We start from the raw sequence: 19,260 nt of genomic DNA, 5'->3' as shown, positions 1-19,260 counted from the left end.
ATTGAGTGCCTACTTAAAAAATCATCTCAACTCTGGAACCCAGAGTGTTTTATCCCTAAGCTATGTCCTTAGCCCTTTTTATTTATTTTTTTTATTTTTGAGACATAGTCTTGCTAAGTTTTAGAGGTTGGTTCCAAACTTGCAATCTTTGATCCTCCTGCCTCAGTCTTCCAGGTAGCAGTAGCTGCGATTACAGGCATGTACCACCATGCCCAGCTAATTTTTTTCTTATTAAAAAAAAAAAAAATTGGGGCTGGGGATGTGGCTCAAGCGGTAGCGCGCTCGCCTGGCATGCACAGGGCACTAGGTTTGATCCTCAGCACCACATAAAAATAAAAAATAATGATGCTGTGTCCACTGAAAACTAAAATAAATAAATAAATATTTTAAAAATTCTCTCTCTCTCTTTAAAAAAATTTTATCCTTTAATACAATATAAGTCTTAATTCCATGATTTATAACCCTTAATAATTCTAGAAGATACTACAGATTTATGGATATCCTGGACCCAGGCTCTAGTTTTGTTCAGCTGAGAGCAGAGTACTATACTGAAACATGGGGAGTAAATAAAATTCTAAGTACTGAACAGTGAAATATCATGGCTTCTTTTTTTTCCCACACAATAATACACTCCAAGTATGCTAGCAACCAAATGATCAAGAAAGAAAGACACAGCAAACACAACATTAGGACTGAAAAGGGAGTCAGTCATACCAGATACAGCAGAGATATCTTTTTTAATATCATCAAGAACTTTACCAAGTGGGCAATTTTCTATAAAAAAATAGAATCAAACTACATTTTACTATCACAAATTAAAAAATCTGAAAACTGTTAAGCAACTGAATCACTAGTTAAAAAAAATGTATCCCATCCCAGGAAAGACGGAAGGGAAGACAGAAAAATGTGGACAGTAAAGGCTAGGGTGATAAAATGTGGACTCCACTGGATATTGAACTAGAGACCATTCTTGTTACTTTGTGGGAGGAAAAAAAAAATAGGTTGCACTATGTCCATGTTTGGGGATGTTGTGGGAGACTGACCCTAAACAGGACAGACTAGTTTATCTGGTGAGAAAATTTCAAGGCAACAAAGCACTCAGGCTGCAACATGGGTATCACTGGTTCTGCTAGATTTGCATTGAGAACTGGGAACAAAAAGCAAAGGAGATAGATTGAAAAATTCACAGCTTGACAAGAAAAGAATGTTGAATCCATTAAGTCCCAAGTTTTTAATTCTACAAATATTTCAATGAAATTTACACAGGTACATCAAAATAGGACAGAAATCATAATCCAGAGCTTACATATGTGTATATGTACACAATGTTAACCAATAATGTAGTTATGCTACAATTATTATTATATAATAATTCTGAATTATTATATAACATACTATATTTAAGCTTTTATAGGTGTTGCACATCTAGGACGATGGGACAAAATAGGCTAAAAGTGCCTATTTTGTGGTCAAGGATGGTGAAGAAATTAGGGTCATTAAAAAAGAAGCCAAGGGCTGGGGATATGACTCAAGTGGTAGCACACTCGCTTGGCATGAGTGAGGCACGAGGTTCGATCCTCAGCACCACATAAAAATAAAGATATTGCGCCCACCTAAAACTAAAAAATAAATAAATATATATATATATTTTTTAAAGGAGTCAAGCATTTCTTGCAGGTACAAGAAAATGTGTCCTGAGGACATCTCAGGAATCTGTGGGAACCCACCCATTACAGCTTCAAAGGTGTCTAAGTGAAAATTGTTTCAGACTTTCTAGGGCAGAATCTTTTTTAAAAGACAGTTCAAGGACATTCTGCCCACCCAAGACCACCTCATTTATCTTTCCACTGGAATTCATTTCAGCTGACAAGGAACTCAGAAGCCAGCTGTCATGGTTTGAATGTGAGGTGTGCCCCAAAAGCTGTGTGAGACAATGCAAAAAGACTCACAAGAGAAATGACTGGGTTGTGAGTCTTGACCCAATCAGTGATTTAATCCCCCTGAGAGGGATTAACTGCGTGGTAAGAGAAGTGGTAGGGTGTGGCTGGCGGACATGGGAACTGGTACCTGGCTTTAGGTATATATATATATGTTTGTGTATCTGGCAAGTGGAATCTCCCCCTCTCTACTGATCAACCCTGTTTGCCTCTGCCACATTCTTCTGCCATGATGTTCTGCCTTACCTGGAGCCCAAAGGAATGGAGCCAGCCTTCTAAAGACTAAGACCTCTGAAACTGTGAGCCCTCAAATAAATGTTTCCTCCTTTAAAATTGTTCTAGTCAGATCTTTTAGTCACATCAGTGAAAAAGCTGACTGAAACACCAGTGCAGCCATGGTTCAGTCAGGCACAGGAACTGCTTGTGCTAACAGCAGACTTTGGTGTTATCCATGCAATACTAGTTTTGTAGGCAAGGAAACACAAGTGTCATAACATCACAAAAGCTTTCACCAAGATTTTGAACGAAAGTCTAGGAGGCCAGGCAGTAAATAATAAAGTCAGAGTCCCTGCAAGCTGCCCTACAGGGTGACACATGGAACTGTGAGAGAGAGAAGCCAAAGCTGTAAAAGACCCTAGGAAGTTAGAGATGCCAAGAACATGGACTTCCTGCTGAAAAAAAGCTGCAGGCAGTAAAGAAAGCCAGTCCTTCTCTTGGAAATACAGACATGTATCTTGCAGCCAGCAAGGCCATAAGGGCGAGGCTGTTCAAGCCCTTGGAGGCCCACTTCCTGCCACAGTGTGCCCAGGATGCCATACATGGACCTTAAAATTTAATGTTTGCCCTGCTGGGTTACTGTCTTGCTTTGGTCTGATCCCTTCTTTCTACTTTCCTTTTCCTCTCTTTTGGAATGGGTGTATTTACCCTGTGCCAATGCGTCTTTCAAGTATGTAACTTCTTTTTTATTTGTATAGGGACTCACAGATAAGAATTTCCCTTGAATCTCAGAGGAGACTTAAAATTAGACTTCTTTCTTTTCTTTTTCTTTTTGGTACAAGGGATTGAGCCCAAGGGCACTTGTATATTGAGCCATATCTCAAGCCCTTTTTTATATTTTTGACACAGGGTCTTGCTAAGTTGCTTAAAGCCTTGCTAAACTGCTGAGGCTGGCTTTGAACTCAGGATCCTCCTGCTTCAGCCTCCTGAGCCCCTGGGATTACAGATGTGTGCCACTGCACCTGGCTAATAATTTTTATTCTAAATACTAATGTATAATTTTGTTTTTGGGGTTTTTTTTTAAATGATGAGGCAATAAAGTAAAAAACATTTGAAAATCATTGGTTGTGGTGATTTTTTAATGTAATGTGTAGAACAGACCTTGGCTTATTCAGTACACGTTATTAGCTATTACTGTAGGGAAACTAAGAACTAAGTAATTAATTCACTAAAATTCACACAAATTTTAATTAGTGAAACTAACTGAAAGAAAAAGAGACTTATTGCTTTAACTCTGAGCCATCATACTATATACACTGCCTTGAAAATAAGTGAGGAAATTGGAGATACCTGATGCTATAGTTTGAATGCTAAATATCCTCCAAAGGCCCATGTTTTAAAGGCTTGGTCTCCAGCTTGGTATAGTCAGCAGCTGGTAGAACATTCAAGAGGTAGATTCTAGTATATAGGAGGCCCTTAGATAATTGGGGGCATACCCTTAAAGGTGATTGTGGGACCCCAATCTCTTTACATACTCTTTTTTTTTTTTTTTTCCTTTTGCTTCCTAGGCAAGGGTAAGAAGTTTTGTTCCACCCACAGGCTCCTCCCAATTATGTGTTGCCTCACCACAACCTAAGGAACAGAGCCAATCAATCATGTACTGATACCTCTAAAACTGTGAGCCATAATAAACCTTTTCTCTTTAAAATCTGATTATCTCAGGTATTTTGTTACAGTAATAGAATATGAATACACCTGATAACATATTAGGTTCTCTAAATGCCTGAATATAGAATACACATATAGAATGGTGACCACATTTTGCAAGTCAAAACCTATAATTTGGTACAACATAAAAAAAGTGTACTTAGGAAAACATAGCACAGAATATTATAAATCAGGTTTGTTCAAAAAATATACAACGTATGGCTGCCCAAATATATACACACCCACCTATTCTCACCACACAAAGGACTAATATTGCCCCCCAAAAAACCCAATACTCAAAATTTATGACCTAATATCCCAGACAGAATACAATTTCTAATTCAAGGGAATGTATCTCATGCATCCTCAAAATTACAATTCCATACAAATTTAATGATTATTAAGTCTGCTTGAATATTCCAGATTGACAAATAAATATAACTGTTTGATGGGGGGAAAGGAAATTCTTTGCTTTAAGGCAAGTCTAAACTGCAAACAAATTTACAAGTAAGCCTACATATTTATACAGGTAATATCTCATTAGGGCCAACTGCTAGAATGTCTATGGTATGATAGAATCCATTTTACCAGAAACTGAAAGGAAAGGAAAAGAAAATACATTATTGTCTCTCCACAAAAACAGCCCTGAAAAATATTGTGTACTAAGAAAGAAATGTGTGTATTAAGCAAGAATGTGGCAACATTATTCAAGCATGATATCTAGATTACTGTATGCAATCTAAATCTCACTGGGACTTAATAATTCAGTATTAATATATCCACGGGATTTTAAAACCTGGAGAAAAATCAGTCATGGTTCATAGTCATACAACTAAATGTTAGAACTAAAATTAGAACACAAATTTGTACAATCCCAAAGCCTATGCTCCAGTAATATGTCACTTTTCACAAAAAAGAAAGAAAACAAAACTTTCACTTCATAGGAATCCAACACATTATCATAGGCTGAACTGTGCTTCACCGAAAGTAATATACCCAATTGCAACCCCCAGTACCTAAGATATATGAACAGTCTTTAATAATGGGGGCTGGGAATGTGGCTCACTGGTAGGCTGCTTGCCTGGCAATGGTGAGGCCCTGGGTTTGATCCCCAATACTGGGAAAGAAAAACAAAGTAATTAAGATTCAATGAGGTTATTAAGGTAGTCCCTAAGTTGTTATAATTGTGTTCTAATAAGAACAGGAGTATAGGACATGAACACACACAGGGAAGACCAGGAGAAGACAGAGAAAACAGCCATCTACAAGATAAAAAGAGAGAGAACCTCAAAAGAAACCACACCCCGATTTGAGACTTCTAGCCTACGAAACAGTAAAATAGTAAATTTCTGCATAACTAATCTGTGTTACTTTTTCTGGCAGCCATAACAAATGAATATACCCACCTATTCCTTTCACTGTTATCTATTAAACTTCTGATATCTTCTTCTGCTAGATGGTCCCTAAACTTAAGAGAACTTTAATAGGGGGAGAAATACTAGAAACATATTTAATATAGGAACAACGGAAGCACTCCCAGTGAAAAATTACCATGCACTTATATAAAGCATTCAGTACAAGTGAAAAACAATAGAGCCAAGCAAAAAACAAAAAAAAAAAAAACCGTAGACCCTCAGTAACTCAGCAAGACCCTGTCTCAAAAAATAAAATAAGGCTGAGGATGTAGCCTAGTGGTAAAGTGATCCTGGGTTCAACTCTCAATACCCTCACCTGCCCTCCCCCACCAAAAAAAAAGAAAGAAAGAAATCACACATATATGCACTTGGGTTCTCTATTCAAATATATTTACATACCATGGTGAGTTAAAATATAAAGTGTTCTGGAATGCACAAGAAGCATTCCACATTGTATTGCACAACTGACAGATAACTTTCCCCATAAAGAACATGCATCATTTCTGGGGGCAATAATGAAAAAGAAGCCCTCAGTGATTTAAGCAATGCACATTTAGTATAAAGAATTACTAAGCAGCAATGATAGAGCAATCAGAAGATGTAATGAGAATTCTCTAGGATACTCTCTGGCTTAAGAAGGATAAACTTGGAAAGTAGGCATATTTCCTAAGCAGACCTCATTTGGTTCCATGCAAACCAAAATGCAAGGAACCCAAAATAGACAAAACAATTTTCAAAAAGAACAAAGTTGAAAGACTCATATTTCTCAATTTCAAAACTTACTAAACAACTACAATAATAGAGTGTGAACAAATACCTAGACCTCATTGCAGAAGGCAAAACTGAAGCCCAATGGATAGCAGAGAAGTCCACTTGGTTAACCCACCCAGAGCTGGCCCACAACTGGACATGCATGAAGCAACCACACAGAGAGTAACCAAGAACACAGGCCCAAAGGAGAGTTGGTCTGCCATAATAGGTAGGAAACCTAGAATGCCTGATGTCCATCCCAGGATGGTGGCAGAAGACAAATATGAAGAGGAGATGACTATGAAGAAGTCAGGGCACAAATTCATACACAGAAGCCCTCTGTGCTGGAAGTGCCACAAAGTGATAACCAGGTTGGGTCAGGGCTCTGTGGTCACAGAGGATACATATTTCCAGATATTCAACTGTAGCAAGAAACCCTCACCTATACTGTTGACCAATAGAACACAGATAGAATCATCAACAGATATTGCAGCCTCTTTCTCCTGCAATCTCTCTCTGATGCCTTCTACTGGGGATATTTAACAATGATCTCACTGTAAAGGAGAAATGCTACAAGGATTAAGTTCATTATCACAGAGGCAGTAATGATGGGTGAATTTGGAACGGAGAGGCAATAAATTGGTAACTGGAAGAGGGGTTTTACAGTGTCCCATCATTTAAAGAATTTTCATGTAAGTCTAACATTATTTGTTATTTTGAGCTAAGTTCTTTAAAAGTAGATGAATTCTTTAAAAAATCATATACAGCACTATAAAAAAAATACAGACCAACATCCCTTATGAATGCAAAATATTCAATGAAATACTAGCAAACCAAAGCCACTGACATATAAAAAAATTACAATTTATTGCTAAAATGAAAAGTTGACAACATGTAAAATTCAATCAACACAATATGTAGTATTAAAAGAATAAAGGATAAAACCACAATAGTTCCCAAACTAATGTAAAAAGTTCATAAAAAAAAAAAGTTCAGCTGGCTTTTTTGGCAGAAACTGACAAGCTGATCCTAAGATACAAAAGGAAATGCAAGAAAACCAGAACACCCAAAACAATTTTCAAAAAGGATAAAGTTGAAAGACTCATATTTCCCAACTTCAAAACTTATTACACAGCTATAATAAGAGTGTAAATAGATATCTAGACTAATGGAACAGAACTGAGAACTTACAAACCAGTCTGTACCAATATCAATTTGCAGCCTCTTGCTTCCAAATTCACCCTTCATTACCGGCAGAATTCCTTTAAGCATTTCTCCTTTACATTTAGTCAACTGATTTTGACAAAGCTACTAAAATAATTCAGTGGGGAGAGTACAGCGATTTTAAGAAATAATAATGGATGACTAGATATTCATATGCGAAAGGATGTTGGATGCCTTCTTCCATTCATAAAAATGGATCCAAAGCCTAATTTTAAGAGTTAAAGCTATGAAGCTCTTAAAAGAAAACAAAAAACATAAATCTGCATGACCTTAGATTAGACAATGGCTTCTTAGATATGATATTAAAGGCATGAGCAACAAAAGGAAAAAAAATAGGTAAACTGGGCTTTACCTATTCAAAAGGTTGTTGGCTGTGGTGGTGCATGTCTGTAATCCCAGCCTACTCAGGAATCTAAGGCAGGAGGATCACAAGTTCAAGACCAGCCTAGGCAACATAGTGAGACCGTGTCTCAGAATAGAAAAGGGTTGGGGCTGGACGGTAGAGCACATGCTAAACTGCAAGGTCCTGGATTCAATTTCCAATATCACACACACACATACACATGAACACACACACACACACACACACACACACACACACACACAAAAATCAAGTTTGTGCTTCAAAGGACACTAGAAAGCAAATGAAAAGACAACCTGCAGAAAGGCATCTTTTCCATACACTGGAAAAGATATATTAATAGCAAATAAGATGAAAAGATGCTAAACACCATTAGCCATTAAAGAAGTGCAAATCAAAACAAACTACATTGAGATTAACATTTTATAATAACTAGAATTCCACTCAAGACAAAATAAGAAATGTTGGTGAGGATGTAGAAAAATTAGAACATTCATATAGTGCTGAAGAAATATAAAATAGTCCAGCCACTTTAGGAAACAGTTTTACCAATTAACCTAATATTTCCATTTCTAAGTATATACCAAAAAGTAGAAATAAGTCTGAAATACTTGTACATGAATGTTCATAGCACTATTAGCAAAAGCCAAAAGGTGCAACAACCCAAACATCCATAACAGGTGAGTGGGTAAGCAAAATATAGTATATATGCATGATGGAATGTTACTCAGCTATAAAAATAAATGAAGCACTAATGTATGTTGTAATGTACATAAACCTTAAAAACATTACAGAAAATGAAAGCTAAGGGAAAAAAGACCACATTTTGTCTGACTCCATTTATATGAAATGGGAACAGGGAAGCCCATTAGAAAGCAGATTAATGGTTTAAGGTGCTGGGAGAAAGAATAATGCAGCATCGTGGTTTAATATGTAGAGTGTTTTCTTCTGGATGATGAGAATGTTTTGGAATTCGATACAGGTGATGATCACAGAATATTATGAATGTACTAAAAAAAATTCCTAGTCATAATGGTTAACCAGATGTTTTCCTTTCCCTTTTAGAGATTCACAATGCAGATTAGCATTTTAGAAATTCTATAGTAAAAACACTTATGTAAGTTAACATTTCTGACACTATGGAGACACTCAGTTAGTGTTTATCATATTGTGGGTCACTACCCAAGTTGAAATCAATTCAATGACTCAGAACCTTTGAGAAATGAAATAGAACAGAAAATACTACACTGCATCCAATACCATAAAAAATAAGCATTGTTTTTCATGAAGTTTTTGTTTCTATTATACATAGTGAACTAAAACAGGCTGTCAAACATATTTCTTACCGTGAGTCACCACTAAAAAACTCTGAAAAACACTTTTAATGCAACAAACAAATCTTACCTTACTTACCATATTATAAAATTCCAGCTCTCTCGGGCCCCTTGGAGGTGGCTGTAACTGTTTCAAAACTGTGCCATCTGGGTGTTGCAGTATACCTATGGAACAAAAATTAGAAAGTTTTTAGTGTTTTAATTATAGGGTACGTTAATTCACAGGATATATTTGTTCCAGAATAGGTAAACCACTGTCATAAGTTTAGCGATTCAATTTTACTTATACTAGAAAATTTAACACTCAACAAACATGTTTTAGTACTTTATATGCAAAGCACTAGAACACAAATTCTAAATCACTTAGTTTTATTGTCTCCAACTGCTACACCCTTACAGTTCCCTCATATTCTAATAAATGTAAGTGTAAATTTTTATGAAAATACCTCCGTAATAGACATTCCATTAAAAACAAGAGACAAGTTAAAAGCAGCAGCACAAATTGATCCTGTTTTTATAAACACAAAAATAAAAATGCCAACAGTGGCCACATATGGATTTCCTACTTGGTAATGTTTTAGAAGTCTCTCCTCTATTTTAAGAAAGCAACCTAAGAAATTTTCCTGACTCTCATGAACTGTACACAGCTGTATAGATAGTACAAGGATATGTAGCCAATGGGAAAAGTGAGGGCTGAGGAGCAGGCACCAAGTCTGGAGTAGGAAGGGGCACCTTTTTATAATCTGTTCATTCAAAGTGGGGAGTCTTTAACTCAACAAAAGCAGAGAGTTTCAGCTTAAGAAATACAGCAATCAATTCTGTTTAAGACCTACTATAGATTAGAAGGAAGGTAAATATTAATCCATTTGGATAAGATGAGTTTGTAAGCAGTTAAAAAGATCTGGGGACTTTAAGAGTACTAAAATATAACTAAAAATTATGAAAAAGGAATTCCATTCCTCAAGGTAAGAACAAGTAAATCCTTTGCTCCTCTGGTTATGACATTTTCTGTGGGACTAATGAAGAGTGATATACACATAAAAAGTCTTGATGAAAAGATTTCCAATTGTCAATCTCTTAGAAATAGAAGATGGAACTGTGCTTACCAGGGGCTGGGAGAAAAGGGAACAGGGGAATTATTCAATGGTTATAAAGTTTTTCTCGCCTAAAAGTAGTAGGTTAGGAGTTGCCACTGAGAAATCTGACCTCTATATAGTGTCCCCAAGGCTCCTACAGCCTTGAATGGCCCTTTCCCACCTGGCTTCCTCTGCTGATTGATTTTCTAGTGGGTTTTCTCCTGTCCTTGGCATCTTATGGCAAGAAACGAGGGCCTCAAGCCCCTATCCCCTATCTAGTTTGGCAGCAGAGTTAGATGTTGTACTGTGTTTTTTGTTGTTGTTTTATTTTCCTCCAAAATTAAAGAATGCAAAATTTAAAAAAAAAAAAAAGCAGTTTAATACAAAAAAAAAAAAAAATCAAGAAGTTCCAGAGATGTGTTGCACAATAATGTGAACTCAGTTAACACTTAGTTTATACTTACAAATAGTTAAGATGGTCAATTTTACATTGGGTCTTTTACCACCACCACCACCACAACAAAAGTTGTGTATTCAGGAGGATTATAACTATGTAAAAATAAACACAAGTTAAAATTTCCATCTGCACCAGGTGCAATGGCAAACACCTATAATCCCAGGGGCTCAGGAGGCTGAAAGCATTAGGATTGAGAGATCAAAGCTAGCCTAAGCAACTTAAGGAGGACCTAAGCAACTCAGCAAAACATTGTCTCTAAATAAAACATAAAAAGGGATGAGGATGTGGCTCAGTGGTTAAGCACCCCTGAGTTCAATCCCCAGTTTAAGGGGAAAAAAAAAAATTATCCATGAAAGGAACATTCTAGGTAAGTTTTCTTTCTTTCTTTTCTTTTTTTTAAATTTTTCTTCCAGAAATATGTCTTGCTTTTATTATTAGAAGTAAAACTATGACATGATAAATAAACATATGCTAACTGTATCTTCTGTTTAAAATCAACTATATAAATAAGGTATAGAAAAATACTTAAGGGAAATTTTTTTAAATGAGAGAAAGGGACTGAGAAAATATTTGACAAGACAAAGGCTGAAATATTCTAAAAACAAATGAAAAACAAAAACATGGAGCTAAGACAATCAGAATATTAAATAGATGGAAAAAACAAAATCCTAAACAGTTTAAATATAAAGACATGTGGGTTATAAGTAAAAATGAAGGAAAAGGGTAATATGCAAGTACAGGTCATAAGAAAGATGATACATCAATATTATTATACACCAAACTACACAATATCAGACACCATAAGCTTCAAGAAAAGGATTCTTTTATATAGGAAAACATTCTATAATAATAAGGTCAGCTCATTAAGAAGACACAAATATATACATACCTAATAACAGATTCGAAAGACATGTAGCAAAATCTGACAGAAGTGAAAGGATTAACAAAACCATAAATAAAACCCCAATGACTTTCTTAGTAATCAATAAAACATTAGTACATGATATATAAAACTTGAACACTATCAAACAACTTGACCAATTTGACACATTGAATGTTATATCCTGAGGGCTTAGTGGCATGCACCCCAGAGTCCCGCTACTCAAAAGACTGAGGAAGCAGGATCACTTGAGGCTAGGATTTGAGGCCAGCCTGACCAACTGTTTTAGTGACCAAGTTGTTCACTGTTGCAACCAAAAGACCTGACAAGAACAACGTTAGGGGAGGAAAAGTTTATCTGGCACTGAGGGTTTCAGAAGTCTCAGTCCACAGACACTCAGCTCCACTGCTCTGGGCCCAGGGATTGGCAGAACGTCATACTAGAAGAGTGTGGAGGAAAGCAGCTCAGGGCATGGCACCAGGAGGCAGAGAGGAGGGAGGGAAAGAGGGAGAGAGAGAGAGCATGCCCCTGCCTACTCCCCGCAGTCTCCAAGGACAAAATATATACCCCAAAGACCCACCTCTTCCAGCCACACTATACCTGCCTACAGATAGTTACCACCCAGTTAATCCCTATCAGGGGATTAATGCACTAATTAGATTAAGACTCATAACCCAATCATTTCACTTCTGAACTTGCTTACATTGTCTCACTCATGAGCTTTTGGGTTCATATCTAAACCACAACACCAACATGGCCAAATTCCATTTCAAAAAAAAGCTACATCCAACAGAATACACATTCTCAAGCACAAATGGAGCATTTACTAACTCAAGCTAGGCCATAAAAAAGTCTTAAAATCTAAAAGTTAGACTCATACAGAGAATATTCTCTAACCACAATGGACATAACAATACAATGTTTGGGGAAATACCAAATAATTGGAAAGTAAACAACATATGCCTATCTATGAATCAAAAAAGCAAATAGGAAATTAGAAAGTATTTTAAATTTAATAATGAAAACAACACATCAAAATTTGTGGAATCCAATTCAAATTCTTAAAAGAGAAATGTGCAGTTCTAAGTGCTTATATAAGAAAAAAAAAGTTCCAATTTAAGATGCTAGCAAAAGAATAATATATTAATTCCAAATACATAGAAAGATGTGAGCAAAAAAGTCATTGAAATAAGAAATGGACAATGGAGGGGGAAAAAGTGAAATCAAAAGGTGATTCTTTGAGATCAATAACATGAAAATATATATTCTCTTGGGGAATAAGTGAAAAAACACAATATCACTACAAATCCTACAAACATTAAAAGGACAGTAAGAGAATCAGAAATTTCATACTAGTAAAACCAACAATTCAGATAAAATGAACAAATTCCTTTAGACATAAATTATTGAAACTGACACAATAAGAAATCTGAATTGTCACGTCTACTAAAAATACTGAATTCATAATTTAAAACCTAAGACAACTTGCTGGGACCAATGGCTTTATGAGTAAATTTTATCAAACAACAATATCAATTTAAAAATTACCAAATTCATCAGAAAACAGAAAAAATATCAATTAGTTCCCAATTTTATGAAGCCAATATATATCATGATTTTTAAAAACCACAACAGATTTAATAAAATATATAGAACATGATCTCAAGTGAACATAAGCCAAAAAAATTTTAGCAAAACACTAGCATATTAAATCCACCAATATATACAGGATAATTTATCATGGACATGTGGACTCTGTTCCAGGAATGCAAGTTGGTTTATTTTCAAAAATTAAATATACAAATGTTTTGAGCAAAGTTCTCAATGAAGAAAGGAGATATAAACAGAAAATGGGAGAAAACAAAAACCCTGTAGTATTGAATTTAAGTTATAGTGTGGGGGTGGCTAGGCAGATAGGTCAGTGGTAAAGCACATGGGTGAGGGCCCAGGTTGGTTCACCAGCACCACAAAAACATAAACAAATAAACATTATAGGTATGGGGCTATACTTAATAGAATTTGCAAGGACCTGGATTCAATCTCTAGCACAAAAACACCCAAAACAAAAAACTCTGCTAAATTATAAGAATGAACTCAAAATTTCAAGAATATGAAATTAAATATTTCTTAATCCAATCTGGTGAAAGAATAAACAGAACTACATGCAAGGAGCAATGACCACACCTGGAATCCAGATCTTGATTTCTAAACACCATTCATTCCCATAGGAACCAGTTTCCTTGAAGAAAAATGGCTCATTTCAGGGTGTGAACATGAAAAGCACAAAATGAACATAGAAAACCTTTTATGCCAGAAAGTGACAAAAAATACAAGAAAAAAAGCAATATTAACATACAGTAGCAAGCCTGAAGAAGCTACCAGTGCCCAAATCTGGGAGAACATCAGCATTAAAATCAACAGTAACAATAATAGATAATATCTATTCATTTAAATTTGAAATGAATATTCCATCCTAATCGATAATGAAGAAAGATGGACATGGTGGCACACATCTATGATCCCAACTATTCAGGAGTCTGAGGCAGGAAGATGGAAAGTTATGCCAGCTTGGGCAACACAAAATGACCCTGCTCAAAATAAAATTAAAAAGGATGGGGCTGGGGATGTGGCTCAAGCGGTAGCGCACTCCCCTGGCATGCCTGCGGCCCAGGTTCGACCCTCAGCACCACATACAAACAAAGATGTTGTGTCTGCCGAAAACTAAAAAAAATAAATAAATATTTAAAAAAAAAAAAAAAGGTTAGGGCATAGCTCTGAGTAGAGTGCTAGCCTAGTACACATAAGAACCTGGGTTTGATGACCAATATCATTTAAAATAAATAAATAAGGAGGGGAATGCTGATTAACCAAAGTAACAGAAAAGGTTTGACTATTTGTTTTGCAACCATCATATTAATATAATAAGTGAGTGTGTCAAATATCATCAATGGATGTTTAATCACTGGATATAAAGTTTGATGAGGAACAGGGTATACAACCATCTCAAAATGTTCCTCTCAAATTACTTAATTACTATAGTAAAACTGATAATTTTACATTGGAAAAAATTAGGCAGACATCACTTAATCATATGATCAAAGTTACATCAACATTATCATTAACATCTTGTGCCTCTTAACATGATTTTTTAGAGCACAACGTAACAATGTTTTCACCAAAAATGCATAACCTGAATCTAATCACACCTGAAAAAAAAAAAAATCAGTCAAACATAATTAAGGATATTATAAAATGCCATATGCCTATAACTCTTGAAAATTCTCATGGTTAAAAAAGATTAAAAAAAAAAAAGACCTGATCTAAATGCCAGGCAACTAAAAAAGTTATGACAACTAAATGCAATGTCTGATGCTGTACGGTCAAAAGCATTGCTATAAAGGATATTAGTATATCGCTTTTCAGCCTTTAACTAAGGTCAAATATAAGAAATATTATGTAAATAATGGCAAAAGCCAAATGTTATATTCTGAAATTGATCATTTGATCAAGATTAGGTAAGAAATAGTCTTATTTTTAGTTATACAATTATTTAGAGGAAAGAGGTCATGATGTCTATAATTTATTATTATATAGTTTTACAAAATCATCATCTACAAAGAGTAATAAGGCAAATGTACTAAAATATTGGTAGCTGGTAAATCTAGATGAATTGTATAGTTCATCACACTATTCTGGAAACATTTTTCTAAGTTTGGATTTTTTTCAAAATAAAAGTTATTTTAAAAGGCAACATAATTCATAGTAGTATTAAATACTTATGGAAAATCTAGCAAACTCTACTCTGAAAACTTATAGAGGAAATTATAGAAGAACTGAATAAATGGAGAAATATAACAAGTTCACATACTAAAAGGCTCAAGATTGTGAAGAAATTAATTCTCACCAAAACAATCTATAGATTTAAAGCAAACTCAAACAAAATCTCATCAGGTTTCTTGGGGAAAGTGACAAGGTGATCTGACTCTATATGGAAATGTAAAGGGCCAGAAAAAGTCAAAACAATCTTGAAATGAAAAATAAGATGCTTAAGCTACTATTTATCACTACTTAACTATATAGTACTTGAATCAAGACAGTGAGGTATTACTAGGATAAATAAATAAAGCAATGAAAACAAATAAAAGACCAAAGCAAATTCAGGAAACCAAATGAATAAACTGTGGTACAGATGCACAGTGGCACACAACTGAGCAATGAAAAAAGAATGAGGAAAAGCTCTATGCTGATTGGTAGGATAAATTATCTGTTAAAAGCAAAGTGCAAAACAGTATATACAGCATACTACCTGCTGCCTCAGAAAGAAGGGGAAATAAAGTTCTCATAAATGGGCTTATTTATACAAGAAATTCAGTAAAAGCGAATCAAAAAACAATAAAACTGGCTATCTACAAGGCATTCTGAACAAAGGGGAGAAGTTTCAACTTTCAAAAGCATGTTAGTTTATAAGCATTCCTGTATATAATGGAATGGAAATGAATTTAAACAGAAACACATGAAACCAAATATTTCAAATAAATGCTATTACTGTAAAGAGGGGAGAAATAACAACAACAAAAATCTAACCTAAAAAATTTTTCAACAGTTGCCAACCACATACCCTTAGTATAAGAAAATCTCATGCTGAATTCTTCATTTTATGATTGTTTTCTACAGAAGTATGGGAGTAGAAATTCTGAAAATTATAGGACTGAGCAAAAATCATAAACCTATGATAACACCAGGAGTCAGGGTTCTCAATGTGGAAGAAGAGAAATATAAATTCAGAAACAAAAAAGAAAAGAAAGCACTCAGATTGGAATGAAATTAGAAGTACAAAATTATGATTCCTGGAATATTTATACATTCATTTAAATTTCATCCACTGAAAAGATCTGGAAGCAAAGGTACTCAGTAGTTACACCACATATAGCACCCAAATCGGAGTTTCTAAATATTATTCCAATTAACCAGGGCTCCTTGGACAAATGGCTGATTCTAGGGTGAGGAAGGAAGGTAAATCTCTAAAGTAATTTGGTGACAGAAAGCCAATCTCAATGACGAGATTCAGTACAATTTGAGAGGCAAGAAAAGTTCTTAAACATAAAACAGAAATCCATGACTCCAAACCAATCATAAATGTAGACATGCATGGACAGAAGTAAAAGGAGGGCTCTCTCTCATAATGAAAATTTTTACAGGGAATACTAGAATTGGAAAATTTTTATGATTTTGTAACCGTCAAAGACTTATGCAAGAATAATCAATAGATGCCAAATCTAGGGGCGCAATTTAATGAGGCTTCCAGATATCTGCATGACCTTCTAGTGTCTCCCCATAGATAGCTTGTTAATTGCAAGAGGAAAAATAACAACTATATACTGAAGAAGCCAGATGACACTTGGACCAGTTGACCAAAATTAACCACTAATAAAGGTCAGACAGATACAGGTCTCTAGACATGCTATCTTATAAAGGGTACACATAAATAATATTCTAGCCAAAAATGCATCACTTGAATCAGAAACTCAAATTGAAGAACATTTCATAAACAACTAGCCTATTTTTCAAAATGACAATATTATGAAAGAGAAAAGCTGAGGTTATGTTACAAATTAAAGGAGACTAAGAGACATAACTAAATGCAACTTGATATCCTTAAGCAGCTCTACCTCTGAGAAAAACAAATGGGATAAAAGACATCAGTGTTACTGGAACAGTTGACAAAATAAGAAAAAGGGCTATAAAATATAATCACTATTAAATTTCCCACATTTAATAAATATACTGTGGCTACAGAAGAGAATATCTTTGTTCTTAAAACAGAAAAGGATTTTATGCTAACTCTAGAGAGCTTTGGGAAATTAAATTGACAGAACCTTAGTAGAAAAAAATTCATTTCAAATGGAATGCAATAATATACAATATTAAGGAAAAACATCCTCCAAAATCCAAACTATTACTTTAATTAGGCTTGGATGACAAATTAACTCTCTCTGGGTCACTGTTTTTAATGTAATTTTACACTTTTGTGAAACTTATAGAAATAGGAAAGTTATACAAGGTATGCTACAATGTAAAAGAATGTTTAGTACATTATTTACAACAAATAATAGCCAAACTCTAAAATATATTTTTATAAGAATATATTGTTAAGCAAATTTTGATATATCTACTCTGCAGAATATAACACAGGAAGAATAAAGCACAGACAGTCCCCAACCTACAATGTTCAATTTAACAATCATTCAACTTTGGTGCCAAAAAAATAGGTCTTCAGGAGAAATCATACTTCAGATTTTAATCTTTTCCAGGTCTAAGATTATGTTGCATATTGTTTTACGCTGTTAGTGGCATAAAGCTACAGCTTCCAAAGCTACAGGTACATAATCACAAGGGTAAAAGTAAATTATGATGCCAAGCTATGACATTTTTTTGGATTTTTTTCAAAATAAGTTATTTTATTTTGGCAGGTAGTAGTATTAAATACATTTTCAATTTTCTTCAATTTATAATAGGTGTATCAAGATGTAACCCCATTGTAAATCAAGGAGTACAAAAATATGTTTATACTATACGATATAATTAGGATTAAAAAAAAAAAGCTGGGACTGGGGGTGTGACCCAGTGGTAAAGCCCTTGCTATATTCCACAATATTTATTAGGTTGCCTGGGTTCAACCCCAGCACTACAAAAGGAAAAAAAAAAATGCTGATATATCTATCTGTATGAAAAATTAGAATTGTGTTAATGTGTTTATGTATGTGCCCAGAAACAAAGGCTTAAGGATGCATGGAAAATGTTACCAGTGATTGTCCCAGGGAGAAAAAGAATGTGGGGAAGGGCATTACTTAAAGAATTTTTTTTCCCTAAAAGATTATGAACCATTTTTACAATTAAAAAAAAAAGTTTTACTCCTGGAACTCAAAATTAAAATGTATTTGATAAAACAGATTTGAGTAGAGAATGTAAACTATAACTCTGATAATCAGAAATATGAATATAGTCTTGATACTTAGCTACAACATCATATAATTTTCTGTTTAAGCACATTTGTTCTATCAAGTTTACATTTTTCATTTTTAAACTACCAAAAATAACAACTCCTTTTTGGAGATAGTTAAGATATCAAACCTAAAATGGAAAAATCTGGCCATGTAATGATAGGAACAAAAATTAAAAAACAATACAAAAACAAATATTCACACAATATCCTTAACAAAGTTTACAGAGAATTACTTCAGTTGACAGACCAAAGTCCGATTAGCAATGTACTTTAAACTGTAAGTGATTCATGATAGTGCAGAGACATAATGAACTTTGAATTACTATGTTATTCATTTTATGAACAGGGAAGACTATCATCATATAGGTGTCCTTTCAAAATACTAATAGATGCATGACTCTGTAAGTACCAGAGAATTAAATTCCACAATATTTATTAGGTTGCCAGCACCCTTATCTTTGAAGAACTGTATTATGGTGATACAAAGACAGTTCCTTGTCAAAAAAACCTTAATAGAAAAAAGGTTTATTTTAAATTGAATACAATAATAAACAATATTGAGGAAAAACATCCTCCAAAATGTAAACTGCTACTTTAATTAGGAAATTTGAGTGACAAATCAACTCTTTCAGTCACTGTTTATAATGTAATTTCAAGTCACCATAATTAATTTTTTACTAATCTCACGTAACTCTAATAAGAACACTATTACATACTTTGATAAGCAGTGATTATGTTCTTAAGTAACAATCTTCATAGAGATCGTTTTTATTTATGTTGGGATTTTGACTTTTTCCCCCTTTGCATGTAAGTTGGGCTCTAGGACCCTTAGGTAAACAATCTTTTAGCCCTCTATCTAAAATATTATTAGGAATAGTATCATCACAATTTATTAATATA

The 19,260-nt window shown here is 34.4% G+C and overlaps 1 protein-coding gene across 2 annotated transcripts in view; it reads right to left on the bottom strand.

Moving 5' to 3' along the window:
* The window catches only part of Ipmk (inositol polyphosphate multikinase), a 50,406-nt gene that overhangs the window by 29,420 nt on the left and 1,726 nt on the right, over nt 1-19,260 (bottom strand). For both annotated transcript variants that reach the window (XM_027931309.2, XM_071611243.1), the window contains exon 2: nt 9,024-9,109. In XM_027931309.2, coding sequence (XP_027787110.1) covers nt 9,024-9,109 — 86 coding nt within the window. The remainder of the gene's footprint in view (nt 1-9,023; nt 9,110-19,260) is intronic.

Source organism: Marmota flaviventris, chromosome 4, assembly GCF_047511675.1.
Source record: "Marmota flaviventris isolate mMarFla1 chromosome 4, mMarFla1.hap1, whole genome shotgun sequence".
NCBI lineage: Eukaryota > Metazoa > Chordata > Mammalia > Rodentia > Sciuridae > Marmota > Marmota flaviventris.
Note: the sequence above shows the minus strand (reverse complement) of the source record. Positions and strands in the feature narration are given on the sequence as shown.